Raw genomic sequence first — 27,301 nt, 5'->3', positions numbered from 1 at the left:
CCGTATAATTCTCAATACCTTTGGTATGAGAGGCAGAGGAGGAAACACATACACCGACTGATACACCCAAGGTGTTACCAGCGCGTCCACAGCTATTGCCTGCGGATCTCTTGACCTGGCGCAATACCTGTCCAGTTTTTTGTTGAGGCGAGACGCCATCATGTCCACCATTGGTTTTTCCCAACGGTTTATTAGCATGTGAAAAACTTCTGGATGAAGTCCCCACTCTCCCGGGTGAAGATCGTGTCTGCTGAGGAAGTCTGCTTCCCAGTTGTCCACACCCGGGATGAATACTGCTGACAAAGCTATCACGTGATTCTCCGCCCAGCGAAGGATCCTGGCAGCTTCTGCCATTGCACTCCTGCTTCTTGTGCCGCCCTGTCTGTTTACATGGGCGACTGCCGTGATGTTGTCCGACTGGATCAACACCGGTCTTCCTTGAAGCAGAGGTTCCGCCTGGCTTAGAGCATTGTAGATCGCTCTTAGTTCCAGAATGTTTATGTGAAGAGACTTTTCCAGGCTCGTCCACACTCCCTGGAAGTTTCTTCCCTGTGTGACTGCTCCCCAGCCTCTCAGGCTGGCGTCCGTGGTCACCAGGATCCAATCCTGTATGCCGAATCTGCGGCCCTCCAATAGATGAGCCTCCTGCAACCACCACAGGAGAGATACCCTTGTCCTTGGCGACAGGGTTATCCGCAGGTGCATCTGAAGATGCGACCCTGACCATTTGTCCAACAGATCCCTTTGAAAAATTCTTGCATGGAATCTGCCGAACGGAATTGCTTCGTAAGAAGCTACCATTTTTCCCAGGACTCTTGTGCATTGATGTACAGACACCTTTCCTGGTTTTAGGAGGTTCCTGACCAGGTCGGATAACTCCTTGGCTTTTTCCTCGGGAAGAAAAACCTTTTTCTGAACTGTGTCCAGAATCATCCCCAGGAACAGCAGACGAGTTGTCGGCATTAATTGGGATTTTGGAATATTCAGAATCCATCCGTGCTGCTTTAGCACCTCTTGAGATAGTGCTAATCCCATCTCTAGCTGTTCTCTGGACCTTGCCCTTATTAGGAGATCGTCCAAGTATGGGATAATTAATACGCCTTTTCTTCGAAGAAGAATCATCATCTCGGCCATTACCTTTGTAAAGACCCGAGGTGCCGTGGACAACCCAAACGGCAGCGTCTGAAACTGATAGTGACAGTTTTGTACAACGAACCTGAGGTACCCCTGGTGTGAGGGGTAAATTGGAACGTGGAGATACGCATCCTTGATGTCCAAGGATACCATAAAATCCCCTTCTTCCAGGTTCGCTATCACTGCTCTGAGTGACTCCATCTTGAACTTGAACTTCTTTATGTACAGGTTCAAGGACTTCAGATTTAGAATAGGCCTTACCGAGCCATCCGGCTTCGGTACCACAAATAGAGTGGAATAATACCCCTTCCCTTGCTGTAGAAGAGGTACCTTGACTATCACCTGCTGAGAGTACAGCTTGTGAATGGCTTCCAAAACCGTCTCCCCTTCGGAGGGGGACGTTGGTAAAGCAGACTTCAGGAAACGGCGAGGTGGAGACGTCTCTAATTCCAACCTGTACCCCTGAGAAATTATCTGCAGGATCCAGGGATCTACCTGCGAGTGAGCCCACTGCGCGCTGTAATTCTTGAGACGACCGCCTACCGCCCCCGAGTCCGCTTGAGAAGCCCCAGCGTCATGCTGAGGCTTTTGTAGAAGCCGGGGAGGGCTTCTGTTCCTGGGAAGGAGCTGCCTGTTGCTGTCTCTTCCCTCGTCCTCTGCCTCGTGGCAGATATGAATAGCCCTTTGCTCTCTTGTTTTTAAAGGAACGAAAGGGCTGCGGTTGAAAGGTCGGTGCCTTTTTCTGTTGGGGAGTGACTTGAGGTAGAAAGGTGGATTTCCCGGCCGTAGCCGTGGCCACCAAATCCGATAGACCGACCCCAAATAACTCCTCCCCCTTATACGGCAAAACTTCCATATGCCGTTTTGAATCCGCATCGCCTGTCCACTGTCGTGTCCACAAAGCTCTTCTGGCCGAAATGGACATAGCACTTACCCGTGATGCCAGTGTGCAGATATCTCTCTGTGCATCACGCATATAAAGAAAAGCATCCTTTATTTGTTCTAACGACAGTAAAATATTGTCCCTGTCCAGGATATCAATATTTTCGATCAGGGACTCTGACCAAACTACCCCAGCACTGCACATCCAGGCAGTCGCAATAGCTGGTCGTAGTATAACACCTGCATGTGTGTATATACTTTTTTGGATATTTTCCATCCTCCTATCTGATGGATCTTTAAGTGCGGCCGTCTCAGGAGAGGGTAACGCCACTTGTTTTGATAAGCGTGTTAGCGCTTTGTCCACCCTAGGAGGTGTTTCCCAGCGCTCCCTAACCTCTGGTGGGAAAGGGTATAAAGCCAATAACTTCTTTGAAATTAGCAGTTTTTTATCGGGGGCAACCCACGCTTCCTCACACACGTCATTTAATTCTTCTGATTCGGGAAAAACTACTGGTAGTTTTTTCACACCCCACATAATACCCTGTTTAGTGGTACCTGTAGTATCAGCTAACTGTAACGCCTCCTTCATTGCCAAAATCATATAACGTGTGGCCCTACTGGAAAATACGGTTGATTCGTCGCCCTCACCACTGGAATCAGTGCCTGTGTCTGGGTCTGTGTCGACCGACTGAGGCAAAGGGCGTTTTACAGCCCCTGACGGTGCTTGAGGCGCCTGGACAGGCACTAATTGATTGCCCGGCCGCCTCATGTCGGCAAACGACTGCTTAAGCGAGTTGACGCTATCCCGTAATTCCACAAATAAAGGCATCCATTCCGGTGTCGACTCCCTAGGGGGTGACATCCTCATATTTGGCAATTGCTCCGCCTCCACACCAATATCGTCCTCATACATGTCGACACACACGTACCGACACACAGCAGACACACAGGGAATGCTCTATACGAAGACAGGACCCACTAGCCCTTTGGGGAGACAGAGGGAGAGTCTGCCAGCACACACCAAAAAGCGCTATATATGACAGGGATAGCCTTATGATTAAGTGCTCCCTTATAGCTGCTTTTTATATAAATATATAGCCATTAATATGCCCCCCCTCTCTGTTTTACCCTGTTTCTGTAGTGCAGTGCAGGGGAGAGACCTGGGAGCCGTCCTGACCAGCGGAGCTGTGACAGAAAATGGCGCCGTGTGCTGAGGAGATAGGCCCCGCCCCTTTTTCGGCGGGCTCGTCTCCCGCTATTTAGTACATTTAGGCAGGGGTAAATATCTCCATATAGCCTCTGGGGGCTATATGTGAGGTATTTTTTGCCTTTTAAAAGGTTTTCATTTGCCTCCCAGGGCGCCCCCCCCCAGCGCCCTGCACCCTCAGTGACTGCCGTGTGAAGTGTGCTGAGAGGAAAATGGCGCACAGCTGCAGTGCTGTGCGCTACCTTAGAAGACTGCTGGAGTCTTCAGCCGCCGATTCTGGACCTCTTCTTGCTTCAGCATCTGCGAGGGGGCCGGCGGCGCGGCTCCGGTGACCATCCAGGCTGTACCTGTGATCGTCCCTCTGGAGCTTCATGTCCAGTAGCCAAGAAGCCAATCCATCCTGCACGCAGGTGAGTTCACTTCTTCTCCCCTCTGTCCCTCGTTGCAGTGATCCTGTTGCCAGCAGGAATCACTGTAAAATAAAAAACCTAAGCTAAACTGTCTAAGCAGCTCTTTATGAGAGCCACCTAGAATTGCACCCTTCTCGGCCGGGCACAAAAATCTAACAGGAGTCTGGAGGAGGGTCATAGGGGGAGGAGCCAGTACACACCACCTGACCTGTAAAAGCTTTACTTTTGTGCCCTGTCTCCTGCGGAGCCGCTATTCCCCATGGTCCTTTCAGGAACCCCAGCATCCACTTAGGACGATAGAGAAATGCATCTTTTAAATGCTCTATAGTCAGTAATATACTGTCCCTATCTAGGGTATCAATATTGTCAGTCAGGGAATCCGACCAAGCCACCCCAGCACTGCACATCCAGGCTGAGGCGATTGCTGGTCGCAGTATCACACCCGTGTGAGTGTATATACATTTTTAGGATATTTTCCTGCTTTCTGTCAGCAGGTTCCTTAAGGGCGGCCGTATCCAGGGACGGTAGTGCCACCTGTTTAGACAAGCGTGTGAGCGCTTTATCCACCCTAGGGGGTGTTTCCCAACGTGCCCTATCCTCTGGCGGGAAGCGGTATGATGCTAATAACTTTTTAGGAATTAACAGTTTTTATCGGGGGAAACCCACGCATCATCACACACTTCATTTAATTCCTCAGATGCAGGAAAAACTACAGGCAGTTTTTTCTCACCCAACATAATACCCTTTTTAGTGGTACTGGTATTATCAGAAATATGTAAAACATTTTCCATAGCCTCAATCATGTAACGTGTGGCCCTACTGGAAGTCACATTCGTCTCTTAATCGTCGACACTGGAGTCAGTATCCGTGTCGGCGTCTGTATCTGCCATCTGAGGTAACGGGCGTTTTAGAGCCCCTGATGGCTTTTGAGACACCTGGACAGGCACAGGCTGAGTCGCCGGCTGTCTCATGTCATCAATCTTTTGTAAAGAGCTGACACTGTCACGTAATTCCTTCCATAAGCTCAGCCACTCAGGTGTCGACTCCCTAGGGGGTGACATCTCCATTACAGGCAATTGCTCCACCTCCACACCATTTTCCTCCTCATACATGTCGACACAATCGTACCGACACACAGCACACACACAGGGAATGCTCTGATAGAGGACAGGACCCCACTAGCCCTTTGGGGAGACAGAGGGAGAGTATGCCAGCACACACCAGAGCGCTATATATATACAGGGATAACCTTATAGAAGTGTTTTTCCCCTTATAGCTGCTGTTTTATTAATACTGCGCCTAATTAGTGCCCCCCTCTCTTTTTTAACCCCTTTCTGTAGTGTAGTAACTGCAGGGGAGAGCCAGGGAGCTACCCTCCAACGGAGCTGTGAGAGAAAATGGCGCCAGTGTGCTGAGATAGGCTCCGCCCCTTTTTCGCGGACTTTTCTCCCGCATTTTTACGGATTCTGGCAGGGGTTAAAATACATCCATATATCCCTGGGGGTTATATGTGATATATGTTTGCCAGCCAAGGTGTTTTTATTGCTGCTCAGGGCGCCCCCCCCCAGTGCCCTGCACCCTCAGTGACTGCAGTGTGAGGTGTGTATGAGGAGCAATGGCGCACAGCTGCAGTGCTGTGCGCTACCTTGGTGAAGACTGATGTCTTCTGCCGCCGATTTTCCGGACCTCTTCTTGCTTCTGGCTCTGTAAGGGGGCCGGCGGCGCGGCTCTGGGACCGGACTCCGAGGCTGGGCCTGTGTTCGGTCCCTCTGGAGCTAATGGTGTCCAGTAGCCAAGAAGCCCAAGCTGGCTGCAAGCAGGCAGGTTCGCTTCTTCTCCCCTTAGTCCCTCGATGCAGTGAGCCTGTTGCCAGCAGGTCTCACTGAAAATAAAAAACCTAAAACTAAACTTTCACTAAGAAGCTCAGGAGAGCCCCTAGTGTGCACCCTTCTCGGCCGGGCACAAAAATCTAACTGAGGCTTGGAGGAGGGTCATAGGGGAGGAGCCAGTGCACACCAGGTAGTCCTAAAGCTTTACTTTTGTGCCCAGTCTCCTGCGGAGTCGCTATTCCCCATGGTCCTTACGGAGTTCCCAGCATCCACTAGGACGTCAGAGAAATAAGGGTTATATATGGCAGACCACAAGCATTGCGCAAAGGTATGGTTGTACAGTGGATGTGAAGTGCCTGCTGAAAATCATCCACCCAATGCTAACAGAATACTTAACAGGACACAAGGAGTCCTCAACACCTGATTCATCAGCTGCCTTACCTTCTTCTGCGTCAGAAGAAACAGAGACAGAACTCTGATATTTCTGAGACTTGGAATGTCCCAGCATTCACTCTATGGAGGAGACCAAACTAGCTCATATAGTGAAATTAGCCAGCTGATCCAGTTACCAAATATACTTGCAGCGCATAGGATTATTAATCGAAGCATAAACGAAGGTGGGTCGGAAGGACAGGCCCCATTACCTATGACCACAAAAGACGCCCCTTCAAACTGTGGCTGTATAGTAGCCCAGTGAGGCCAACTGAGTCCCAAACTGTAGCCGCAAAATCATACTGTACTAAAAATTCAAAATGAAAAACGTATATATTTCAATAAATATTAGCTGCTGAAGCAGCGCTGATCCAAAAAGAAAGAAATTAGATTAGGATATACAGTATAGGAGAGAGGATCAAAAGGACAATTCATATTTTAAAGTGTCAAAATCCTGGAGTAGCCTCCGTGCCCCATGGCTCAGTGAGAGAATCATCACTTGTCCCATGAAAAAACATAAGTAAACTGTCTGCAGTTCTATTTAAAACGAAATAAAATAACAATTGATGTTGAATGTAGGAGCTGGAATTACCTGGCCTTGAGATTAGAGAGCTGTGTTTGCACTGCATGGAAGGAGGTCAATTTTTTGTTGCTCAAAACAGACCTAATAAAAATAAAAATACAGAAGAACAGAAATAGAAATGGACAAAACAGTTATACAGGGATGCAAGTTACATATGGCAATACTGCTATCTGAGCAAGCTTACAAATAGCACCCAGCACACTTGATGGCTTCTGGTTGTTTATTAACATTGCTCATTTTTCAGTTTAGTAGTATTCAGTCTGCCAAACCTTCAGAGCTAGAGCTTAGACACTGACAGAGACATCATCCTATTTTACTGTATAGGAAAACAGGCACAATGAATGGGGTGGAGACAGCGACATTTTACTCTGCCCAACCATCAATCCAGGAGAGATGTGATAGCCTAGGTCAGGGGTGTCAAAGACAAGGCCCGCGGGCCAAATCCGGCCCGCCAGACCTCGTCTGATGGCCCGCGGTGCCGCCGCCATGAAACCCCCTTCTCCCGAGTGCCCAGCTCGGGGGGGGCGGGGTTTCGCGGAATGACGCGATTGCGTCGTGACGTCACGGCGCAAACGCGTCATTCAACGAAACCCCGTCGGAGGAGGGAGAAGGGAGCCGCGCAGACGAGGAGGGAGAGGCGGCTGAAGAGCGGCGAGAACCGCTTCAAATGTAAGTCAGCCCCTCTCCCTTCCTCTCTTTCTCTCTCTCTCCCTCCTTCCACCACCTGCCGCAATGTGTAAAATGGGGACCTGTGCCTGCCACAATGTGTAAAATGGGGACCTGTGCCTGCCACAATGTGTAAAATGGGGACCTGTGCCTGCCACAATGTGTAAAATGGGGACCTGTACCTGCCGCTATGTGTAAAATGGGGACCTGTGCCTGCCACAATGTGTAAAATGGGGACCTGTGCCTGCCACAATGTGTAAAATGGGGACCTGTACCTGCCGCTATGTGTAAAATGGGGACCTGTGCCTGCCACAATGTGTAAAATGGGGACCTGTGCCTGCCACAATGTGTAAAATGGGGACCTGTACCTGCCGCTATGTGTAAAATGGGGACCTGTGCCTGCCACAATGTGTAAAATGGGGACCTGTGCCTGCCACAATGTGTAAAATGGGGACCTGTACCTGCCGCTATGTGTAAAATGGGGACCTGTGCCTGCCACAATGTGTAAAATGGGGACCTGTGCCTGCCACAATGTGTAAAATGGGGACCTGTACCTGCCACAATGTGTAAAATGGGGACCTGTGCCTGCCGCTATGTGTAAAATGGGGACCTGTACCTGCCGCTATGTGTAAAATGGGGACCTGTGCCTGCCACAATGTGTAAAATGGGGACCTGTGCCTGCCGCTATGTGTAAAATGGGGACCTGTGCCTGCCGCAATGTGTAAAATGGGGACCTGTGCCTGCCGCAATGTGTAAAATGGGGACCTGTGCCTGCCGCAATGTGTAAAATGGGGACCTGTGCACTATAAAAGGGGGCACATGGCTGGGCACTATAAAAGGGGGCACATGGCTGGGCACTTTAAAAGGGGGCAGATGGCTGGGCACATATAAGGCAGGTGGAGCGGTAAATTTTGGATAGACCTACAGATACAACCGGCCCTTTGATGGGGACCAAACTGCTGATGCGGCCCCCGATGAATTTGAGTTTGACACCCCTGGCCTAGGTGTTTCTCAAACTTGGCATGGAACCCTAACAGTAAGGTATCCTAGGGAGTAATTAGTAGCACCTGTAGATCTATTGTGCTGGTCAATTAACAAACATGTGTACAAGCTAGATGATCTGGAAAACATGCACTGTTAGGGCTTCCATGAGGTTCCGACTTTGAGTAACACTGGTCTTGCGTTTGAAATGTGATCTCAACATATCCAAAGTGACAGAGGGGTTGAATAACAAACTGCACAGGTAAATTAGGTAGGTACATGTCAGGTTAATGGTAAACTTGCCCTCCCATTTAACCAGCTTCGAGATGCTAATCCGGATACAGCTCCTTTACAGAATGTTGCCCATAATGGGACTGATACTAAGCAGCATGCAGGTCCGTATACGGCTGCATTCGGAATGCGGATGGATTTCAAAATGTAATGCTAATGCGACCTCACATACAGTATATGTCTTCACTCGTACACATTGACGCACTTTTTCTTGCAAGAGAGCGACCAATATCATTAGTATTGACTCTTACACCTACCCTATGCTAGGTGTGAAAGATTCATCTGAAATAGGTGTCCCCTCGGCATACGCAAGTCTCAGAATGACGTAACACAGATGACACACCAGCGTCCCTTCTACAAGAACTTCCAGTTGAAACAGAACCGCCAGATTCACATATGGAGAGAAGAGCCGAGGTGCGTCTGACTCAGAATGAAGCTGGGTACACACTGGCAGGATGTGCACCAGAACCTGGGTACACAGTGAACGATGTAATAAAGGTTGGAGCAACATATTGCGCCTACCTTCGTTACACTTCATGTCGCCAACAATAGCGTTATCGCTAGGTTTGATGTGCAGCACATCAACGTGTGCGTTTGCTACACATTGCATGCAAATCTGTGCAGCTGCATACGGATATGCGTGTGATTCATAACCTGACCCATGTGTCTGCAATACTGGGGCTATCCCATCTCCACATACAGGTCACTGTGAGAGAACATAAGGACTATGGCACAGAGCTTATTAATAATAATATCATTAATAACAGCATTTATCTGGGAGATAGGACGACAATGTATTGGTCGACAGTCAATAGGTCAACAGGCACAAAAGGTCAATAGAGGAAAGGAAGACACTGCTTAAAGGCAACAGGCACAAAAGGTCAATAGAGGAAAGGAAGACACTGCTTAAAGGCAACAGGCACAAAAGGTCAATAGAGGAAAGGAAGACACTGCTTAAAGGCAACAGGCACAAAAGGCCAATAGAGGAAAGGAAGACACTGCTTAAAGGCAACAGGCACAAAAGGTCAATAGAGGAAAGGAAGACACTGCTTAAAGGCAACAGGCACAAAAGGTCAATAGAGGAAAGGAAGACACTGCTTAAAGGCAACAGGCACAAAAGGTTGAAATGGCAATGGTCGACACATTCTCCCCCCCTCCCCGCCCCACACGTTTTCCAAACTTTTGCTTGATTTACTATCCATGTGAACATCTATTGGGAATCGTAGTAACCTGCAGCGAGCGAAGCATGCCATCTTGACAGAAGCACGGCGAGCTAAGCGAGCCCGCAAGGGTCTACGTTTGTACCGACAGTGGTCACATAACCTGGAATATACAACAATTGGCCCAAAAAACGTGTAGACCATTTCTGTGCTGACCTTTCCACCTATCGACCATAACATTGTCGGACTATTATACCACACCCGTTTTCATGTACAAAGGGCAGTGATAGCAGATGGTTTTACAGCACCTGTGTGTAATAGTGGTGGGAGAATAAGGAAGGGGTAACCAGTGTGTGGATGGACAGAATCTGGCGTTTTGGCTCGTTACCTGGTTCCTGTAAAATCTATTCTTACACTTTTTTTTTTTATGACTCATACAAAATGCAGGAGCATTAGTGATCTGATGCTAGCTAGCATAGATGACTGTTACAATAACGTGTCATTGCTGGGTTTCAGGGGAGACATTGATTTGGCCATCATTTTTGTGACATACCTAATGACATCAGGCCCAAGGTCACTTTGGCCAAATTATCATTGGTTCCATTAAAGGGCCCCTTGTATGACCAGGTTTGATAATAGGTAAATAGACACAAACAATTGTATATAGAACAAGCCTGGCCAACCTGTGGCTCTCCGGCTGTTGTGAAACTACACATCCCAGCATGCCCTGCCGCGGTTTTTGCATTCTCTAACAGCAAAACTGGGACAGGGCATGCTGGGACTTGCAGTTTCACAGCAGCTGGAGAGACACAGGTTAGCCAGATCTGGTATAGAAGGACAAGTAACTTGTGTGCAAACATACTTCTAATTATTGGAATACTAGTGAAGGGTCCCAGGTCAGTTCAGCTACAGGTGGGAGGAGGGGGAGCCTTCGCAGCTCAGTAATGCACGTCACCAGCTCAGTTCCGCACCCTCTCTTCTCCCCCCCCCCCATATATTCACACCCCTCCATCCAGCCACCATACATTCCTCGCTATCTCCTGGTTCCAGTTAGCCCACATCCATACCAGTGACAGACATTAGAGTACGCGCACGTTTCAGATGGGACAGACCTTACATAATTATCATACAGATGTCAGAGCTTTTTTTTTTTTATGGGATATTTTCAGAAATACTCACATTATGGCAGTATTAATACAAATCTCAATGTACTCCGATACCTCAGTTGAAAGGGACTTCTGGAAGTTTGTTTTTGCCACCCGAATAGATTTCCCTGCAGAAGGATCACGGCCTGTACACAGACCATGAGATGTCAGATTGGCACACAAGATAAAACCATAAAATAAACATAAGCTGCCTACACATACAGATTTAGGGGTCTATTCATGAAGCAGTGAAAAGTGTGGAGAAGTGAACCAGTGGAGAAGTTGCCCATGGCAACCAATCAGCATTGAAGTAACAATTATAATTTGCATACTATACAATTGTACGGAGCAGCTGATTGGTTGCCATGGGCAACTTCTCCACAGGCTCACTTCTCCACACTTTTCACTGCTTCATGAATAGACCCCTTGGTCTTTCAGCCTGAACAACGAATGACCAGGCAGAAGAGATTGCACAAATTGGACTAACTGCATTTTCTGGCATTCATAAACAAAATCTGATATCTTGAGCTAACATACACACATTCAGCGGCGGCTGCTACCCCTAGGCTGCAGCGCCAACCGCAGTCTGCAGGGGGGAGCTGTCCAGGACATATGAAAATACGTGCAAAGTGGTATGTAACATAGGTGCTGACTTCTTTACTCGGGGATCGGCAGCCGACGCACGCATGGAAGACAGGCACACACTGCTCAGCCTGTCTAAGACAGGTCAACACCATATTGTCAACATGCATTAGGGCGACAGCTACAAAAGGTCTCAGATGAAATGTTGACACAAATGGTCAACAACTTTTTCGTGAGGTGTTTTTTTCCCCATGTTTTGTTTATTTACTATCCAAGTAGACTAAGATCAGGAATTGTAACCTGTGGCATGCGCATCGAGCCAACTTTCCCGAAACTTGGTCATATATGATGAAACATACAAAATGACACCCCAAAAGTTAGAAAAAATTGTATTTTAAATTACCTACCAGTAAATCCTTTTCTCTTAGTCCATAAGGGACATTGGGGGAATCTAGTACGATGGGTATAGACGGGTCCAAAGGAGCCAATGCACTTTAAATTTCTTCAACTGGGTGTGCTGGCTCCTCCCCTCTATGCCCCTTCCCACAGGCAGTTATAGGTAAAAATGTGCCTGAAGGAGAAAGGACATATATGAGAGAAGGAACATGATAACAAAGAGTGGTGAGATTTACATACCAGCACACCACTAACATAACAACCAACAACGGCTGGTAACAACAGAAACAGCTGAACAGGTAACTATAGAACAAGAACCTGCAGAAAAGTCAACGCACTGAGACGGGCGCCCAATATCCCTTATGGACTACGAGAAAAGGATTTACCGGTAATTAAAATCCTATTTTCTCTAGCATCCATAAGGGATACTGGGGGAACCTAGTACGATGGGGATATCCCAAAGCTTCCAGAACGGGCGGAGACTGCTGCAGCACCACCTGCCCAAACTGGGTATCCTTTTTGGCCAGGGTATCAAACTTGCAGAAGTTAACAAAAGTGTTCTTCCCAACCAGTGTTCTTCTTGTAGAGTGGGCCTTCAGAGACTTAGGAATAGGTAAGACTGCCGACACATAGGCCTGTTGGATAGTAAGACTAATCCAACGAGCAATGGACTGCTTTGAAGCAGGGCAACCCTTTTTCTGCACATCATAGAGCGCGAACAAAGAATCCATCTTTCTAATCCGAGCCATTCTCTTGACATAGATCTTCAAGGCTCTCACAGCATCCAATGCCTCCAGAGGAGCAGAAGCGTCAGAACTGGATGGAATCACAATGGGCTGATTCAAGTGAAACACAGAGACAACCTTCAGCAGGGACTGCTGTCTAGTCCGGAGCTCCGCTCTGTCCCCGTAAAAGACCAAGTATGGACTTTTACACGGCAAGGCCCCCAATTCTGAGACACGTCGAGCAGAAGCCAGGGCCAGTAACATCACCGTATTCCACGGGAGGTACTTGTCTTCTACCGTCATCAGAGGTTCAAACCAGGAGGACTGTAGAAATTCCAACACTACATTCATATCCCAGGGTGCCGTAGATAGCACAAAAGTAGGTTGGATGGGGACTACCCCTTGCAAGAAGGTCTTAACTTCTGGCAACACTGCCAATATCTTCTGGAAGAAAATGGAGAGGGCTGAAATCTGGACCTTAATGGAACCCAGATGTAAGCCCTTATCCTTAACAGCCTGCAGGAAAAGTAAGAAACATCCCAAGTGAAACTCAGCAGGCGGATACGTGCTTTCCTCGCACCAAGAGACATATCTCCTCCAGATATGATGATAGTGTTTTGACGTCACAGGCTTCCTGGCCTGAACCATGGTAGCAATAACCTTTTCGGAAAGGCCCTTGTGAGCTAGGATGTTCCGCTCAACCTCCATTCCATCAAACGAAGTCGCCGTAAGTTCGGGTAGACGAACGGTCCTTGTTGAAGAAGATCTCTTCTTAGTGGTAGAGGCCAAGGGTCTTCGACGGACATGGCCTGAAGATCCACGTACCACGCCCTTCGAGGCCAATCCGGGGCAATTAGAATTGCCTGGACTCCCAGATTTCTGATGGGCTAATAAGCCTGGGGGGTAACGGAATCGGAGAAAACAGGTAGACCAGCCAGTATGGACAAGGCGACGTCAGCGCATCCACTGCCCTCGCCTGAGGGTCCCTGGTTTGTGAGCAATACCAGGGAAGTTTCTTGTTGAGACGAGAAGCCATCATGTCGATTTGCGGGCAGCCCCACCGGTTGATGACCTGCTGGAACACAGACTGGTGGAGTCCCCACTCCCCCGGATGGAGATCGTGACAACTCAGGAAGTCCGCTTCCCAGTTGTCCACACCCGGAATGAAGATGCTTTTGTGGGCTGAAAACCTGCCCTGGAACTGCGCCCCTTGGGTGACCGCTCCCCATCCTCGTAGACTCGCATCTGTCGTGAGGAGAGTCCAATCCTGAATTCCGAAACTCCGGCCCTCCAGGAGATTGGAGGACTGCAGCCACCACAGGAGGGAACCCTGGCTTGAGGCGACTGTATCACCCAGAGCATCTGAAGATGTGAACCGGACTATTTGCTCAGGAGATCCAGTTGGAAAGTTCTGGCATGGAACCTGCCACATTGGATCGCCTCGTAGTAGGCGACCATCTTCCCCAACAATCTTATGCAAAACTGGATGGACACTCGAGCAGGTCGGAGTACCATGTGGAACATCTCCTGAAGTGTTCTCGCCTTGTCCTCTGGTAGGAACACCTTCTGGGCCACAGTATCCATCAATATCCCTAGGAACAGAAGAAGTCAGCTCCAGGTGGGACTTCTGTGAGTCGAGGATCCACCCATGCGGTGACAGAAGTTGGATAGTGCGGTCGATATGGAGCAATAAAAGCTCCCTAGATCTTGCTTTGATCAGAAGGTTGTCCAGGTAAGGAACAATGTTGACTCCCTGGACCCGGAGCTGGAACATCATCTCCGCCAACACCTTTGTGAACATCCTCGTAGGTGTGTACAGGCCATAGGGCAGTGCATGGAATTGGAAGTGACTGTCCAGCAGTGCAAAACCGCAGGTATGCCGGATGAGGTGGCCAAATCGGAATATGGGAGGTACGCATCCTTGATATCCAAGGAGACCATAAATTCCTGTTCTTCCAGGCCCGCAATCACTGCTCGCAGGGTTTCCATTTTGAACTTGAACCCCTTCAAGTAAGGATTCAAGGATTTTAGTTTCAACATGGGTCTTACCGAACCGTCCGGCTTCAGCACCACAAACAGGTTTGAGTAAAACCCTTTGCCGCGTTGCAGTATTGGCACTGGAATCATGATGTGGGACTGGAACAACTTTAGGATGGCCTGTTGCAACGTACCTTGCATATCTTCCAAAGCTGGTAAGCTTGATTTGAAAAATCGTTGGGGAGTACTGTCGAACTCCAGCTTATAACCCTGAGAAATTAGATCTCTGACCCAGGTATCCTGGCAGGAAGCCTCCAAGACGCGGCTGAAGTGACGCAGTCGCGATCCCACCTCGAGATCCACTCGGGGGGTGGGGGGTACCATCATGCTGAGGCCTTAGTGGAAGCGGAACTGGCGGTCAGTTCCTGAGAGCTGGTGCTTGCAGGCTTTCTGGACTTACCTCTGGTGCCTCTAGTCGCATTGGAGGCACCACTGGCCATAGATCAAAATCCTTGAGACTGAATGGACTGGACAGATGGCCCCGGGTAGGAGTGTCTCACTGGTGGGGCCCCAGAGGGGAGAAACGTGGATTTCCCAGATGTAACTTTGGAAATCCAGGTATCCAATTCAACCCCAAAGAGCCATTCCCCAGAGAAGGGGAGGGATTCCACACTACGTTTGGATTCTGCATCCGCAAGGCCCTGCGCGCCGACACTGCCATGGCAGAAGTCCTAGCATTAATGTTCCCCATCTCACTGAGCGAATCACAGAGGACACGTGCAGTGTCCTGAATGTGTTTTAGGAGGGTCACCATAGTGACCAAGGGCGTATCCCCCCGAGAGGACACCCTGAGTTTGAGTGGCCCAGGAATGAATGGCATGGGTCATCTAACAACCCGCAATGGCAGGCCTTTGCGATACACCTGCTGCCATGTAAAAAGATTTGAGTGTAGTTTCTATTTTCCTACCCCCAGATCCCTTTTTAAAAGGTGTAAAAAAATTCAATAAAATACACTGACAAAGTTAAAACATTCAAATAGCATATCTACCAACAGCTGGTATCCATAGAACCAAATGGAAGAGCAATGAGTCCTTGTGGATGGAAATCCGGATAAATCTACGTGCCCAACAGGAAAGATGTCTCTAGCTAATTCAGGTCCCACACTGCCAGTTTTTTCAGCTGCTTAACGCGTTTCAAACCCTAAAATTAGTCCTTCATCAGAAGCATGCTGTCCTAGTCACCCAACCGTCTATTTAAAGGTGTTCTTAATTGGTATCCTCCCCCTCTATGTGCGGCTTCCGCCTGCGATTTCAGCGGGAAGACGCCGGGTGGAAGCGACGAGTGGGCCGGAAGTTGAATAATACCGGAAAAAATAAGTTTCCGCCGCCATGATTTCTTTATGATTTTAATATAAGTAGTACACAGATATCTTTTCTAGGTCTACTAATTTATATTAAGGGTAATGTAATACACACAAAGAATTTCAGAAAACCCACCGACTCTAATTCCTATATCGAAAGAAATAGTTTACATCACAAACACTGGCTTGAAGGGATACCTTTCGGCCAGTTTGTTAGGTTCAAATGGGACTGCCCAGAGAGGGCAGTTTGTAATAGTCAGATTGAGGAAGTAACTGATCGTTTTAAACAGAAAGGATATGATACCATCACTCTGGGAAATGCAAGGAAAAGAATTGACCAAATAGAAATGGAATGTTTAATAAAGGAAAAGGAAAAAAGTACCATTAAGGAGACTGGTCAGGATTGGGCATTTATCAGTCAGTTCAATAGCCAATTCAAATAAATGTTATCAGTTTTCAGAAGGAACAGTCCGATCCTTAAAAAAGACCCAGTATTGGGTCCTTCCTTACCCTCCTTTTATTTATAGGAGAGCTCCATCATTGAAAAATGGCTTAGTGAGAAATGCTTTAGATGACACAAAAAGAACAAGTATTCGCTGTCAAGGTTTTCATAGATGCGGCATGTGTCTCATGTGCCGTACAGTAAAAGGAGATAGGAAAATTAAAGATTTTAAGGTTAATGGACAAACATATAAGATAAATTAGGTCATCACATGTAACTCCAAAAACGTTATATATGCCCTCCAATGTAGATGTGGACTTCTCTATATCGGGAAAACGGGGAGAAGCCTTAAAAGCACGTCTAGCTGAACATAGAGTATCTACAATATCCGAAAGGGTTTAGAGACACATACTGTATCTTCACACTTTAAAAATGTACACAAATCAAAGGAATGCGAGTTACAGGCATTTTGGGCTATTCAACAAATACTCCCCAATTGGAGGACGAGGGACACAGATGTCAGGTTGTCTAAAAGTGAGATGCGATGCATTCACACATTAAAAACATTGGTACCTAAGGGTCTCAATGGAGATTTTGAATGAAAAACTTTTAAATTAAAAAAGGATTTTGATGAATAAAACATCTTTTATTCTTATGTTTGGTTTATGTTTGTTGATATTTGTTTCTATCTTTTTAGTATCATCTATTTTCTTTATATCGAAAAAGCACAGATGACGTCCGTCCCGGAAGTACTTATTCCAGTCTTATTCTCTATACAAGAATTCCAATATGGGCGCGGAAGCACTGGACTGCAAGTGGAACGCATAAAGAATCATGGCGGTGGATACTTCTTTTGTCCAGTATCATTCAACTTCAGGGCCGCACGTCACTTCCGCCCGGCGTATTCCCGCGGAAATTGCGGGTGGAAGCCACACATAGAGGGGGAGGAGACCAATGAAGAACCCCTTTAAATAGACGGTTAGGTGACTAGGACAGCATGCTTCTGATGAAGGACCCATTTTAGGGTTTGAAACGCGTTAAGCTGCTGAAAAAAACAGCAGTGTGGGACCTGAACTAGCTAGAGACATCTTTCCTGTTGGGCACGTAGACTTATACGGATTTAGTCCTTTGCCGTTTTCCATCCACCAGGACTCGTTCTTCCATTTGGTTCTATGGATACCAGCTGTTGGTAGACATGCTATTTGAATGTTTTAACTTTGAGTGCATTTTATCAAATATTTTACCCCTTTTAAAAAAGGATCTTGACTATTGTTTGTTTTTCTCCTCTTTGAGGGTATGTGGAAATGTCCACATTCAAACATTTACCTTCAACCAAGAAAACTTGAAATTTGCTGTGAAAACAGAATCTAGTGATTACTTACCTGTTGGTGAGAGACACGCTTACTCATTATTACTACCATGTGAGTGCTATCCCCCTTCTAATTATAATCAGATTATTGAAACAGTATTGTACCATATGTTGTCTTCTTCCTTCTTTGAGCTCCATTCGGAGGACTACATAAAGAAAATTATCACTACTAGAGGAGGAGTGAACAAAATCATTTCTTTGACAACCAAAGACCATCCTATTACTTGAGGAAAGTTTTATTTACCACTATGGGTCACACCTATGTTTGTTACATGTAATCCCACATAGCGCCTATTGGAGTGCATTATTTCTTTGTTTGTATCTTGCTAAAGGGAACCTGGTGTTTTTCCTCATTGTACTCCTTGGTTGCCAGTGTGGTTCCAAGTGCGCCCATTCATTTATCACTTTTTCATTTCTGAGCTAAGGCACTGTGCACTGTTGAACAACAACCCCTCAGGATCACCCGCCCCTCCCCCCCATAACTCCAACGGTGCAGGTATGCTGTTGCCCAAACATCATACCAAAAAATAACAAACATGAAAAAGAAATTGAAAACTCTCTGGAGCTCAGAGATGTGCATCCTCTCCTGAGGGCACTTTTTTCTAAACTGCCTGTGGGAGGGGGCATAAAGGGCACAAGCCAGCACACCCAGAAATTTAAAGTTCACTGGCTCCATTGGACCCCATCTATACCTCATCATACTAGATTCCCCAAATATCCCTTATGGATGCTAGAGAAATAAACATTGTCAAGTCGACCTTACCCACTGTCTACCTGTCGACCATATGGGGTCGACCTAAAGACTGTCCACCTAGACACTGTAGATATTCTATACCACACCTGATGAAAAAGCTCTCACCTTCCTTATGTGTACCCGGTGGCTGCTAGGAGGAAAATATGTAAGTTATGGTAAGAACTTACCGTTAATAATAAGATTTTACTCACCGGTAAATCTATTTCTCGTTGTCCGTAGTGGATGCTGGGGACTCCGTAAGGACCATGGGGAATAGACGGGCTCCGCAGGAGACTGGGCACTCTAAGAAAGATTTAGTACTACTGGTGTGCACTGGCTCCTCCCTCTATGCCCCTCCTCCAGACCTGAGTTAAGGAAACTGTGCCCGGAAGAGCTGACATTATAAGGAAAGGATTTTGGAATCCAGGGTAAGACTCATACCAGCCACACCAATCACACCGTATAACTTGTGATAAACTTACCCAGTCAACAGTATGAACAACAACAGAGCATCAACAATGGATGCCCACATAACATAACCCTTTATTAAGCAATAACTATGTACACGTATTGCAGAAAATCCGCACTTGGGACGGGCGCCCAGCATCCAATACGGACTACGAGAAATAGATTTACCGGTGAGTAAAATCTTATTTTCTCTAACGTCCTAGTGGATGCTGGGGACTCCGTAAGGACCATGGGGATTATACCAAAGCTCCCAAACGGGCGGGAGAGTGCGGATGACTCTGCAGCACCGAATGGGCAAACACAAGGTCCTCCTCAGCCAGGGTATCAAACTTGTAGAACTTAGCAAATGTGTTTGTAGCCGACCAAGTAGCTGCTCGGCAAAGCTGCAATGCAGAGACCCCTCGGGCAGCCGCCCAAGAAGAGCCCACTTTCCTTGTGGAATGGGCTTTCACTGATTTTGTATGCGGCAAACCAGCCGCAGAATGAGCCTGCTGAATTGTGCTACAGATCCAGCGAGCAATGGTTTGCTTTGAAGCAGGAGCACCCAGCTTGTTGGATGCATACAGGATAAACAGAGAGTCAGTCTTCCTGACTCCAGCCGTCCTGGCTACATAGATCTTCAAAGCCCTGACTACATCAAGCAACTTGGAATCCTCCAAGTCACGAGTAGCCGCAGGCACCACAATAGGTTGGTTCAAATGAAAAGATGACACCACCTTCGGCAGAAATTGCGGACGAGTCCGTAATTCTGCCCTGTCCATATGGAAAACCAGATAGGGGCTTTTACATGACAAAGCCGCCAATTCTGATACACGCCTAGCCGAAGCTTAGGCCAATAGCATGAACACCTTCCACGTGAGATACTTTAGCTCCACGGTCTTAAGTGGCTCAAACCAGTGGGATTTCAGGAAACCCAACACCACGTTGAGATAAAAGGGATTGAATATGCAGCACTCCCTTAACAATCGTCTGAACTTCAGGAAGAGAAGCCAGTTCCTTTTGAAAGAAAATGGATAGGGCCGAAATCTGGACCTTTATGGACCCCAACTTCAGGCCCATAGTCACTCCAGACTGTAGGAAGTGCAGGAACCGACCCAGCTGGAATTCCTCTGTAGGGGCCTTCCTGGCCTCACACCAGGCAACATATTTTCCCCATATATGGTGATACTGACTTGCTGTCACGTCCTTCCTAGCCTTTATCAGCGTAGGAATAACTTCCTCAGGAATGCCTTTTTCCGCTAGGATCCTGCGTTCAACCGCCATGCCGTCAAACGCAGTCGCGGTAAGTCTTGGAACAGACAGGGCCCCTGTTGCAACAGGTCCGGTCTGAGAGGCAGAGGCCACGGGTCCTCTGTGAGCATTTCTTGCAGTTCCGGGTACCAAGTCCTTCTTGGCCAATCCGGAACAATGAGTATTGTTCTCACTCCTCTTTTTCTTACGATTCTCAGCACCTTGGGTATGAGAGGAAGAGGAGGAAACACACAGACCGACTGGAACACCCATGGTGTTACTAGTGCGTCCACAGCTATCGCCTGAGGGTCTCTTGACCTGGTGCAATACCTTTGTAGCTTTTTGTTGAGACGGGACGCCATCATGTCTACCTGTGGAAGTTACCATCGATTTGTAATCTGAGTGAAGACTTCGTGATGAAGTCCCCACTCTCCCGGGTAAAGGTCGTGCCTGCTGAGGAAGTCTGCTTCCCAGTTGTCCACTCCCGGAATGAACACTGCTGACAGTGCTAGCACGTGATTCTCCACCCAACGAAGAATCCTAGTGGCTTCCGCCATCGCCACTCTGCTTCTTGTGCCGCACTGGCGGTTTACATGAGCCACTGCGGTGATGTTGTCTGACTGAATCAGCACCGGTTGGTTGCGAAGCAGAGGCTGCGCTTGACTCAGGGCGTTGTATATGGCCCTTAGTTCCAGGATATTTATGTGCAGACAAGCCTCCTGACTTGACCACAACCCTTGGAAGTTTCTTCCCTGAGTGACTGCCCCCCACCCTCGGAGGCTCGCATCCGTGGTCACCAGGACCCAGTCCTGTATGCCGAACCTGCGGCCCTCGAGAAGGTGAGCACTCTGTAGCCACCACAGAAGAGACACCCTGGCCCTCGGGGACAGGGTGATCAGCCGATGCATCTGAAGATGCGATCCGGACCACTTGTCTAACAGATCCCACTGAAAGATTCTCGCATGGAACCTGCCAAAGGGAATGGCTTCGTATGATGCCACCATCTTTCCCAGGACTCGCGTGCAGCGATGCACCGACACCTGTTTCGGTCTTAAGAGGTCTCTGACTAGAGTCACGAGCTCTTGAGCCTTCTCCGCCGGGAGAAACACCTTCTTCTGGTCCGTGTCCAGAATCATGCCCAGAAAAGGCAGACGCGTTGTAGGAATCAGCTGCGACTTTGGGATATTCAGAATCCAGCCGTGCTGTTGCAACACTTCCTGAGAGTGTGCTACGCTGATTAGCAACTGCTCTCTGGACCTCGCCATTATGAGGAGATCGTCCAAGTATGGGATAATTGTGACTCCTTGCTTTCGAAGGAGCACCATCATTTCTGCCAATACCTTGGTAAATATTCTCGGTGCCGTGGAGAGCCCAAACGGCAACGTCTGGAATTGGTAATGACAGTCCTGTACCACAAATCTGAGGTACTCCTGATGAGGTGGATAAAATAAGAATTTACTTACCGATAATTCTATTTCTCGTAGTCCGTAGTGGATGCTGGGGACTTCGTAAGGACCATGGGGAATAGCGGCTCCGCAGGAGACTGGGCACAAACGTAAAGCTTTAGAACTACCTGGTGTGCACTGGCTCCTCCCCCTATGACCCTCCTCCAAGCCTCAGTTAGGATACTGTGCCCGGACGAGCGTACACAATAAGGAAGGATTTTGAATCCCGGGTAAGACTCATACCAGCCACACCAATCACACCATATAACTTGTGATCTAAACCCAGTTAACAGCATGATAACAGAGGAGCCTCTAGAAAAGATGGCTCACTACAGCAATAACCCGATTTTTTGGTAACAATAACTATGTACCAGTATTGCAGACAATCCGCACTTGGGATGGGCGCCCAGCATCCACTACGGACTACGAGAAATAGAATTATCGGTAAGTAAATTCTTATTTTCTCTGACGTCCTAGTGGATGCTGGGGACTCCGTAAGGACCATGGGGATTATACCAAAGCTCCCAAACGGGCGGGAGAGTGCGGATGACTCTGCAGCACCAAATGAGAGAACTCCAGGTCCTCCTCAGCCAGGGTATCAAATTTGTAGAATTTTACAAACGTATTTGCTCCTGACCAAGTAGCTGCTCGGCAAAGTTGTAAAGCCGAGACCCCTCGGGCAGCCGCCCAAGATGAGCCCACCTTCCTTGTGGAATGGGCTTTTACAGATTTTGGCTGTGGCAGGCCTGCCACAGAATGTGCAAGCTGAATTGTACTACAAATCCAACGAGCAATAGTCTGCTAAGAAGCAGGAGCACCCAGCTTGTTGGGTGCATACAGAATAAACAACGAGTCAGATTTTCTGACTCCAGTCGTCCTGGAAACCTATATTTCCAGGGCTCTGACAACGTCTAGCAACTTGGAGTCCTCCAAGTCCCTAGTAGCCGCAGGCACCACAATAGGTTGATTCAGGTGAAACGTTGAAAAACCACCTTAGGGAGAAACTGAGGAAAAGTCCTCAATTCCGCCCTGTCCGAATGGAAAATCAGATGAGGGCTTTTACAGGATAAAGCCTCCAATTTTGACACGCACCTGGCCCAGGCCAGGGCCAACAGCATGACCACTTTCCATGTGAGATATTTTAACTCCACATATTTAAGTGGTTCAAACCAATGTGACTTTTGGAACCCAAAAACTACATTTAGATCCCAAGGTGCCACTGGAGGCACAAAAGGAGGCTGTATATACAGTACCCCTTTCACAAACGTCTGAACTTCAGGGACTGAAGCTAGTTCTTTTTGGAAGAAAATTGACAGGGCCGAAATTTGAACCTTAATGGACCCCCATTTCAGGCCCATAGACACTCCTGTTTGCAGGAAATGTAGGAATCGACCTAGTTGAAAATTCCTCCGTCGGGGCCTTACTGGCCTCGCACCATGCAACATATTTTCGCCAAATGCGGTGATAATGTTTTGCGGTTATATCTTTCCTGGCTTTGATCAGGATAGGAATGACTTCATCCGGAATGCCTTTCTCCTTCAGGATCCGGCGTTCAACCGCCATGCCGTCAAACGCAGCCGCGGTAAGTCTTGGAACAGACAGGGTCCTTGCTGGAGCAGGTCCCTTCTTAGAGGTAGAGGCCACGGATCCTCCGTGAGCATCTCTTGAAGTTCCGGTTACCAAGTCCTTCTTGGCCAATCCGGAGCCACGAATATAGTGCTTACTCCTCTCCATCTTATAATTCTCAGTACCTTGGGTATGAGAGGCAGAGGAGGGAACACATACACTGACTGGTACACCCACTGTGTTACCAGAGCTTCTACGGCTATTGCCTGAGGGTCCCTTGACCTGGCGCAATACTTGTCGAGTTTTATAAACATGTGGAAGACTTCTGGGTGAAGTCCCCACTCTCCCGGGTGGAGGTCGTGTCTGCTGAGGAAGTCTGCTTCCCAGTTGTCCACTCCCGGAATGAATACTGCTGACAGTGCTATCACATGATTTTCCGCCCAGCGAAGAATCCTTGCAGCTTCTGCCATTGCCCTCCTGCTTCTTGTGTCACCCTGTCTGTTTACGTGGGTGACTGCCGTGATGTTGTCCGAATGGATCAACTCCGGGTGACCTTGAAGCAGAGGTCATGCTGAGCTTAGAGCATTGTAAATGGCCCTTAGCTTCAGGATATTTATGTGAAGTGATGTCTCCAGGCTTGACCATAAGCTCTGGAAATTCCTTCCCTGTGTGACTGCTCCCCAGCCTCGCAGGCTGGCATTCGTGGTCACCAGGACCCAGTCCTGAATGTGCGGCCCTCTAGAAGATGAGCACTCTGCAACCACCACAGGAGAGACACCCTTGTGCTTGGTGACAGGGTTATCCGCTGATGCATCTGAAGATGCAACCCGGACCATTTGTCCAGCAGGTCCCACTGGAAAGTTCTTGCGTGGAATCTGCCGAATGGGATTGCTTCGTAGGAAGCCACCATTTTTCCCAGAACCATTTCATTGATGTACTGAGACTTGGCTCGGTTATAGGAGGTTCCCGACTAGCTCGGATAACTCCCTGACTTTCTCCTCCGGGAGAAACACCTTTTTCTGGACTGTGTCCAGGATCATCCCTAGGAACAGAAGACGAGTCGTCGGAATCAGCTGCGATTTTGGAATATTGAGAATCCAATCGTGCTGCCGCAACACTACCTGAGATAGTGCTACACCGACCTCCAACTGTTCCCTGGATCTTACCCTTATCAGGGAATCGTCCAAGTAAGGGATAACTAAAATTCCCTTCCTTCGAAGGAGTATCATCATTTCGGCCATTACCTTGGTAAAGACCCGGGGTGCCGTGGACCATCCATACGGCAGCGTCTGAAACTGATAGTGACAGTTCTGTACCATAAACCTGAGGTACCCTTGGTGAGAAGGGTAAATTGGGACATGAAGGTAAGCATCCTTGATGTCCCGAGACATCATGTAGTCCCCTTCTTCAAGGTTCGCAATCACTGCTCTGAGTGACTCAATCTTGAATTTGAACCTCCGTATGTAAGTGTTCAAGATTTTAGATTTAGAATCGGTCTCACCGAGCCGTCCGGCTTCGGTACCACAACAGTGTGGAATAATACCCCATTCCCTGTTGCAGGAGGGGTACCTTGATTATCACCTGCTGGGAATACAGCTTGTGAATGGCTTCCAAAACTGCCTCCCTGTCAGAAGAAGACATCGGTAAAGCCGACTTTAGGAAACGGCGAGGGGGAGACGTCTCAAATTCCAATTTGTACCCCTGAGATATCACCTGAAGGATCCAGGGGTCTACTTGCGAGTGAGCCCACTGCGCGCTGAAATTCATTGAGACGGGCCCCCACCGTGCCTGATTCTGCTTGTAAAGCCCCAGCGTCATACTGAGGGCTTGGCAGAGGCGGGAGAGGGCTTCTGTTCCTGGGAACTGGCTGATTTCTGCAGCCTTTTTCCTCTCCCTCTGTCACGGGGCAGAAATGAGGAACCTTTTGCCCGCTTGCCCACGAAAAAAGACTGCGCCTGATAATACGGCGTCTTCTTATGTTGAGAGGCGACCTGGGGTACAAACGTGGATTTCCCAGCTGTTGCCGTGGCCACCAGGTCTGAAAGACCGACCCCAAATAACTCCTCCCCTTAATAAGGCAATACTTCCAAATGCCGTTTGGAATCCGCATCACCTGACCACTGTCGTGTCCATAACCCTCTACTGGCAGAAATGGACAACGCACTTAGACTTGATGCCAGTCGGCAAATATTCCGCTGTGCATCACGCATATATAGAAATGCATCTTTTAAATGCTCTATAGGCAATAATATACTGTCCCTATCTAGGGTATCAATATTTTCAGTCAGGGAATCCGACCACGCCAACCCAGCACTGCACATCCAGGCTGAGGCGATTGCTGGTCGCAGTATAACACCAGTATGTGTGTAAATACATTTTAGGATACCCTCCTGCTTTCTATCAGCAGGATCCTTAAGGGCGGCCATCTCAGGAGAGGGTAGAGCCCTTGTTCTTACAAGCGTGTGAGCGCTTTATCCACCCTAGGGGGTGTTTCCCAACGCACCCTAACCTCTGGCGGGAAAGGATATAATGCCAATAACATTTTAGAAATTATCAGTTGTTATCGGGGGAAACCCACGCATCATCACACACCTCATTTAATTTCTCAGATTCAGGAAAACTACAGGTAGTTTTTCCTCACCGAACATAATACCCCTTTTTGGTGGTACTCGTATTATCAGAAATGTGTAAAACATTTTTCATTGCCTCAATCATGTAACGTGTGGCCCTACTGGAAGTCACATTTGTCTCTTCACCGTCGACACTGGAGTCAGTATCCGTGTCGGCGTCTATATCTGCCATCTGAGGTAACGGGCGCTTTAGAGCCCCTGACGGCCTATGAGACGTCTGGACAGGCACAAGCTGAGTAGCCGGCTGTCTCATGTCAACCACTGTCTTTTATACAGAGCTGACACTGTCACGTAATTCCTTCCAACAGTCCATCCACTCAGGTGTCGACCCCCTAGGGGGTGACATCACTATTACAGGCAATCTGCTCCGTCTCCACCTCATTTTTCTCCTCATACATGTCGACACAAACGTACCGACACACAGCACACACACACAGGGAATGCTCTGATAAGAGGACAGGACCCACTAGCCCTTTGGGGAGACAGAGGGAGAGTTTGCCAGCACACACCAGAGCGCTATATATATACAGGGATAACCTTATATAAGTGTTTTTCCCCTTATAGCTGCTGTATTTTTAATACTGCGCGTAATTAGTGCCCCCCCTCTCTTTTTTAACCCTTTCTGTAGTGTAGTGACTGCAGGGGAGAGCCAGGGAGCTTCCCTCCAACGGAGCTGTGAGGGAAAATGGCGCCAGTGTGCTGAGGAGATAGGCTCCGCCCCCTTTTCGGCGGCCTTATCTCCCGTTTTTCTGTGTATTCTGGCAGGGGTTAAATTCATCCATATAGCCCAGGAGCTATATGTGATGCATTTTTTTGCCATCCATGGTGTTTTTATTGCGTCTCAGGGCGCCCCCCCCCCAGCGCCCTGCACCCTCAGTGACCGGAGTGTGAAGTGTGCTGAGAGCAATGGCGCACAGCTGCAGTGCTGTGCGCTACCTTGTTGAAGACAGGACGTCTTCTGCCGCCGATTTCCCGGACCTCTTCTGTCTTCTGGCTCTGTAAGGGGGCCGGCGGCGCGGCTCTGGGACCTATCCATGGCTGGGCCTGTGATCGGTCCCTCTGGAGCTAATGTCCAGTAGCCTAAGAAGCCCAATCCACTCTGCACGCAGGTGAGTTCGCTTCTTCTCCCCTTAGTCCCTCGATGCAGTGAGCCTGTTGCCAGCAGGTCTCACTGAACATAAAAAACCTAAAACTAAACTTTTCACTAAGCAGCTCAGGAGAGCCACCTAGTGTGCACCCTTCTCGTTCGGGCACAAAAATCTAACTGAGGCTTGGAGGAGGGTCATAGGGGGAGGAGCCAGTGCACACCAGGTAGTTCTAAAGCTTTACTTTTGTGCCCAGTCTCCTGCGGAGCCGCTATTCCCCATGGTCCTTACAGAGTCCCCAGCATCCACTAGGACGTCAGAGAAATGGGGACATGCAAGTAAGCATCCTTGATGTCCAGAGACACCATAAAATCCCCCTCTTCCAGGCTTGCAATGACCGCTCTGAGCGATTCCATTTTCAACTTGAATCTTTTCAGATAAATGTTCAGGGACTTTAAATTCAATATGGGTCTGACCAAACCGTCCGGTTTCGGTACCACAAACATTGTGGAATAGTATCCTCTTCCTTGTTGAAGGAGGGGAACCTTTACCACCACCTGCTGGAGATATAAC

General features: G+C 48.3%; 1 protein-coding gene across 5 annotated transcripts in view; it reads right to left on the bottom strand.

Annotated features, from left to right (window-relative positions):
• LOC135054976 (centromere protein Q-like) overlaps positions 1-27,301 on the bottom strand; it is a 156,965-nt gene that overhangs the window by 35,859 nt on the left and 93,805 nt on the right. For all 5 annotated transcript variants that reach the window (XM_063958494.1, XM_063958493.1, XM_063958495.1 and 2 more), the window contains exons 5-6: positions 10,755-10,866; positions 6,487-6,558 (exon numbers count right to left, since the gene is read on the bottom strand). In XM_063958494.1, the coding sequence (XP_063814564.1) occupies positions 6,487-6,558; positions 10,755-10,866 (184 nt within the window). The remainder of the gene's footprint in view (positions 1-6,486; positions 6,559-10,754; positions 10,867-27,301) is intronic.

This window comes from Pseudophryne corroboree, chromosome 3, assembly GCF_028390025.1.
Source record: "Pseudophryne corroboree isolate aPseCor3 chromosome 3, aPseCor3.hap2, whole genome shotgun sequence".
Lineage (NCBI taxonomy): Eukaryota > Metazoa > Chordata > Amphibia > Anura > Myobatrachidae > Pseudophryne > Pseudophryne corroboree.
Note: the sequence above shows the minus strand (reverse complement) of the source record. Positions and strands in the feature narration are given on the sequence as shown.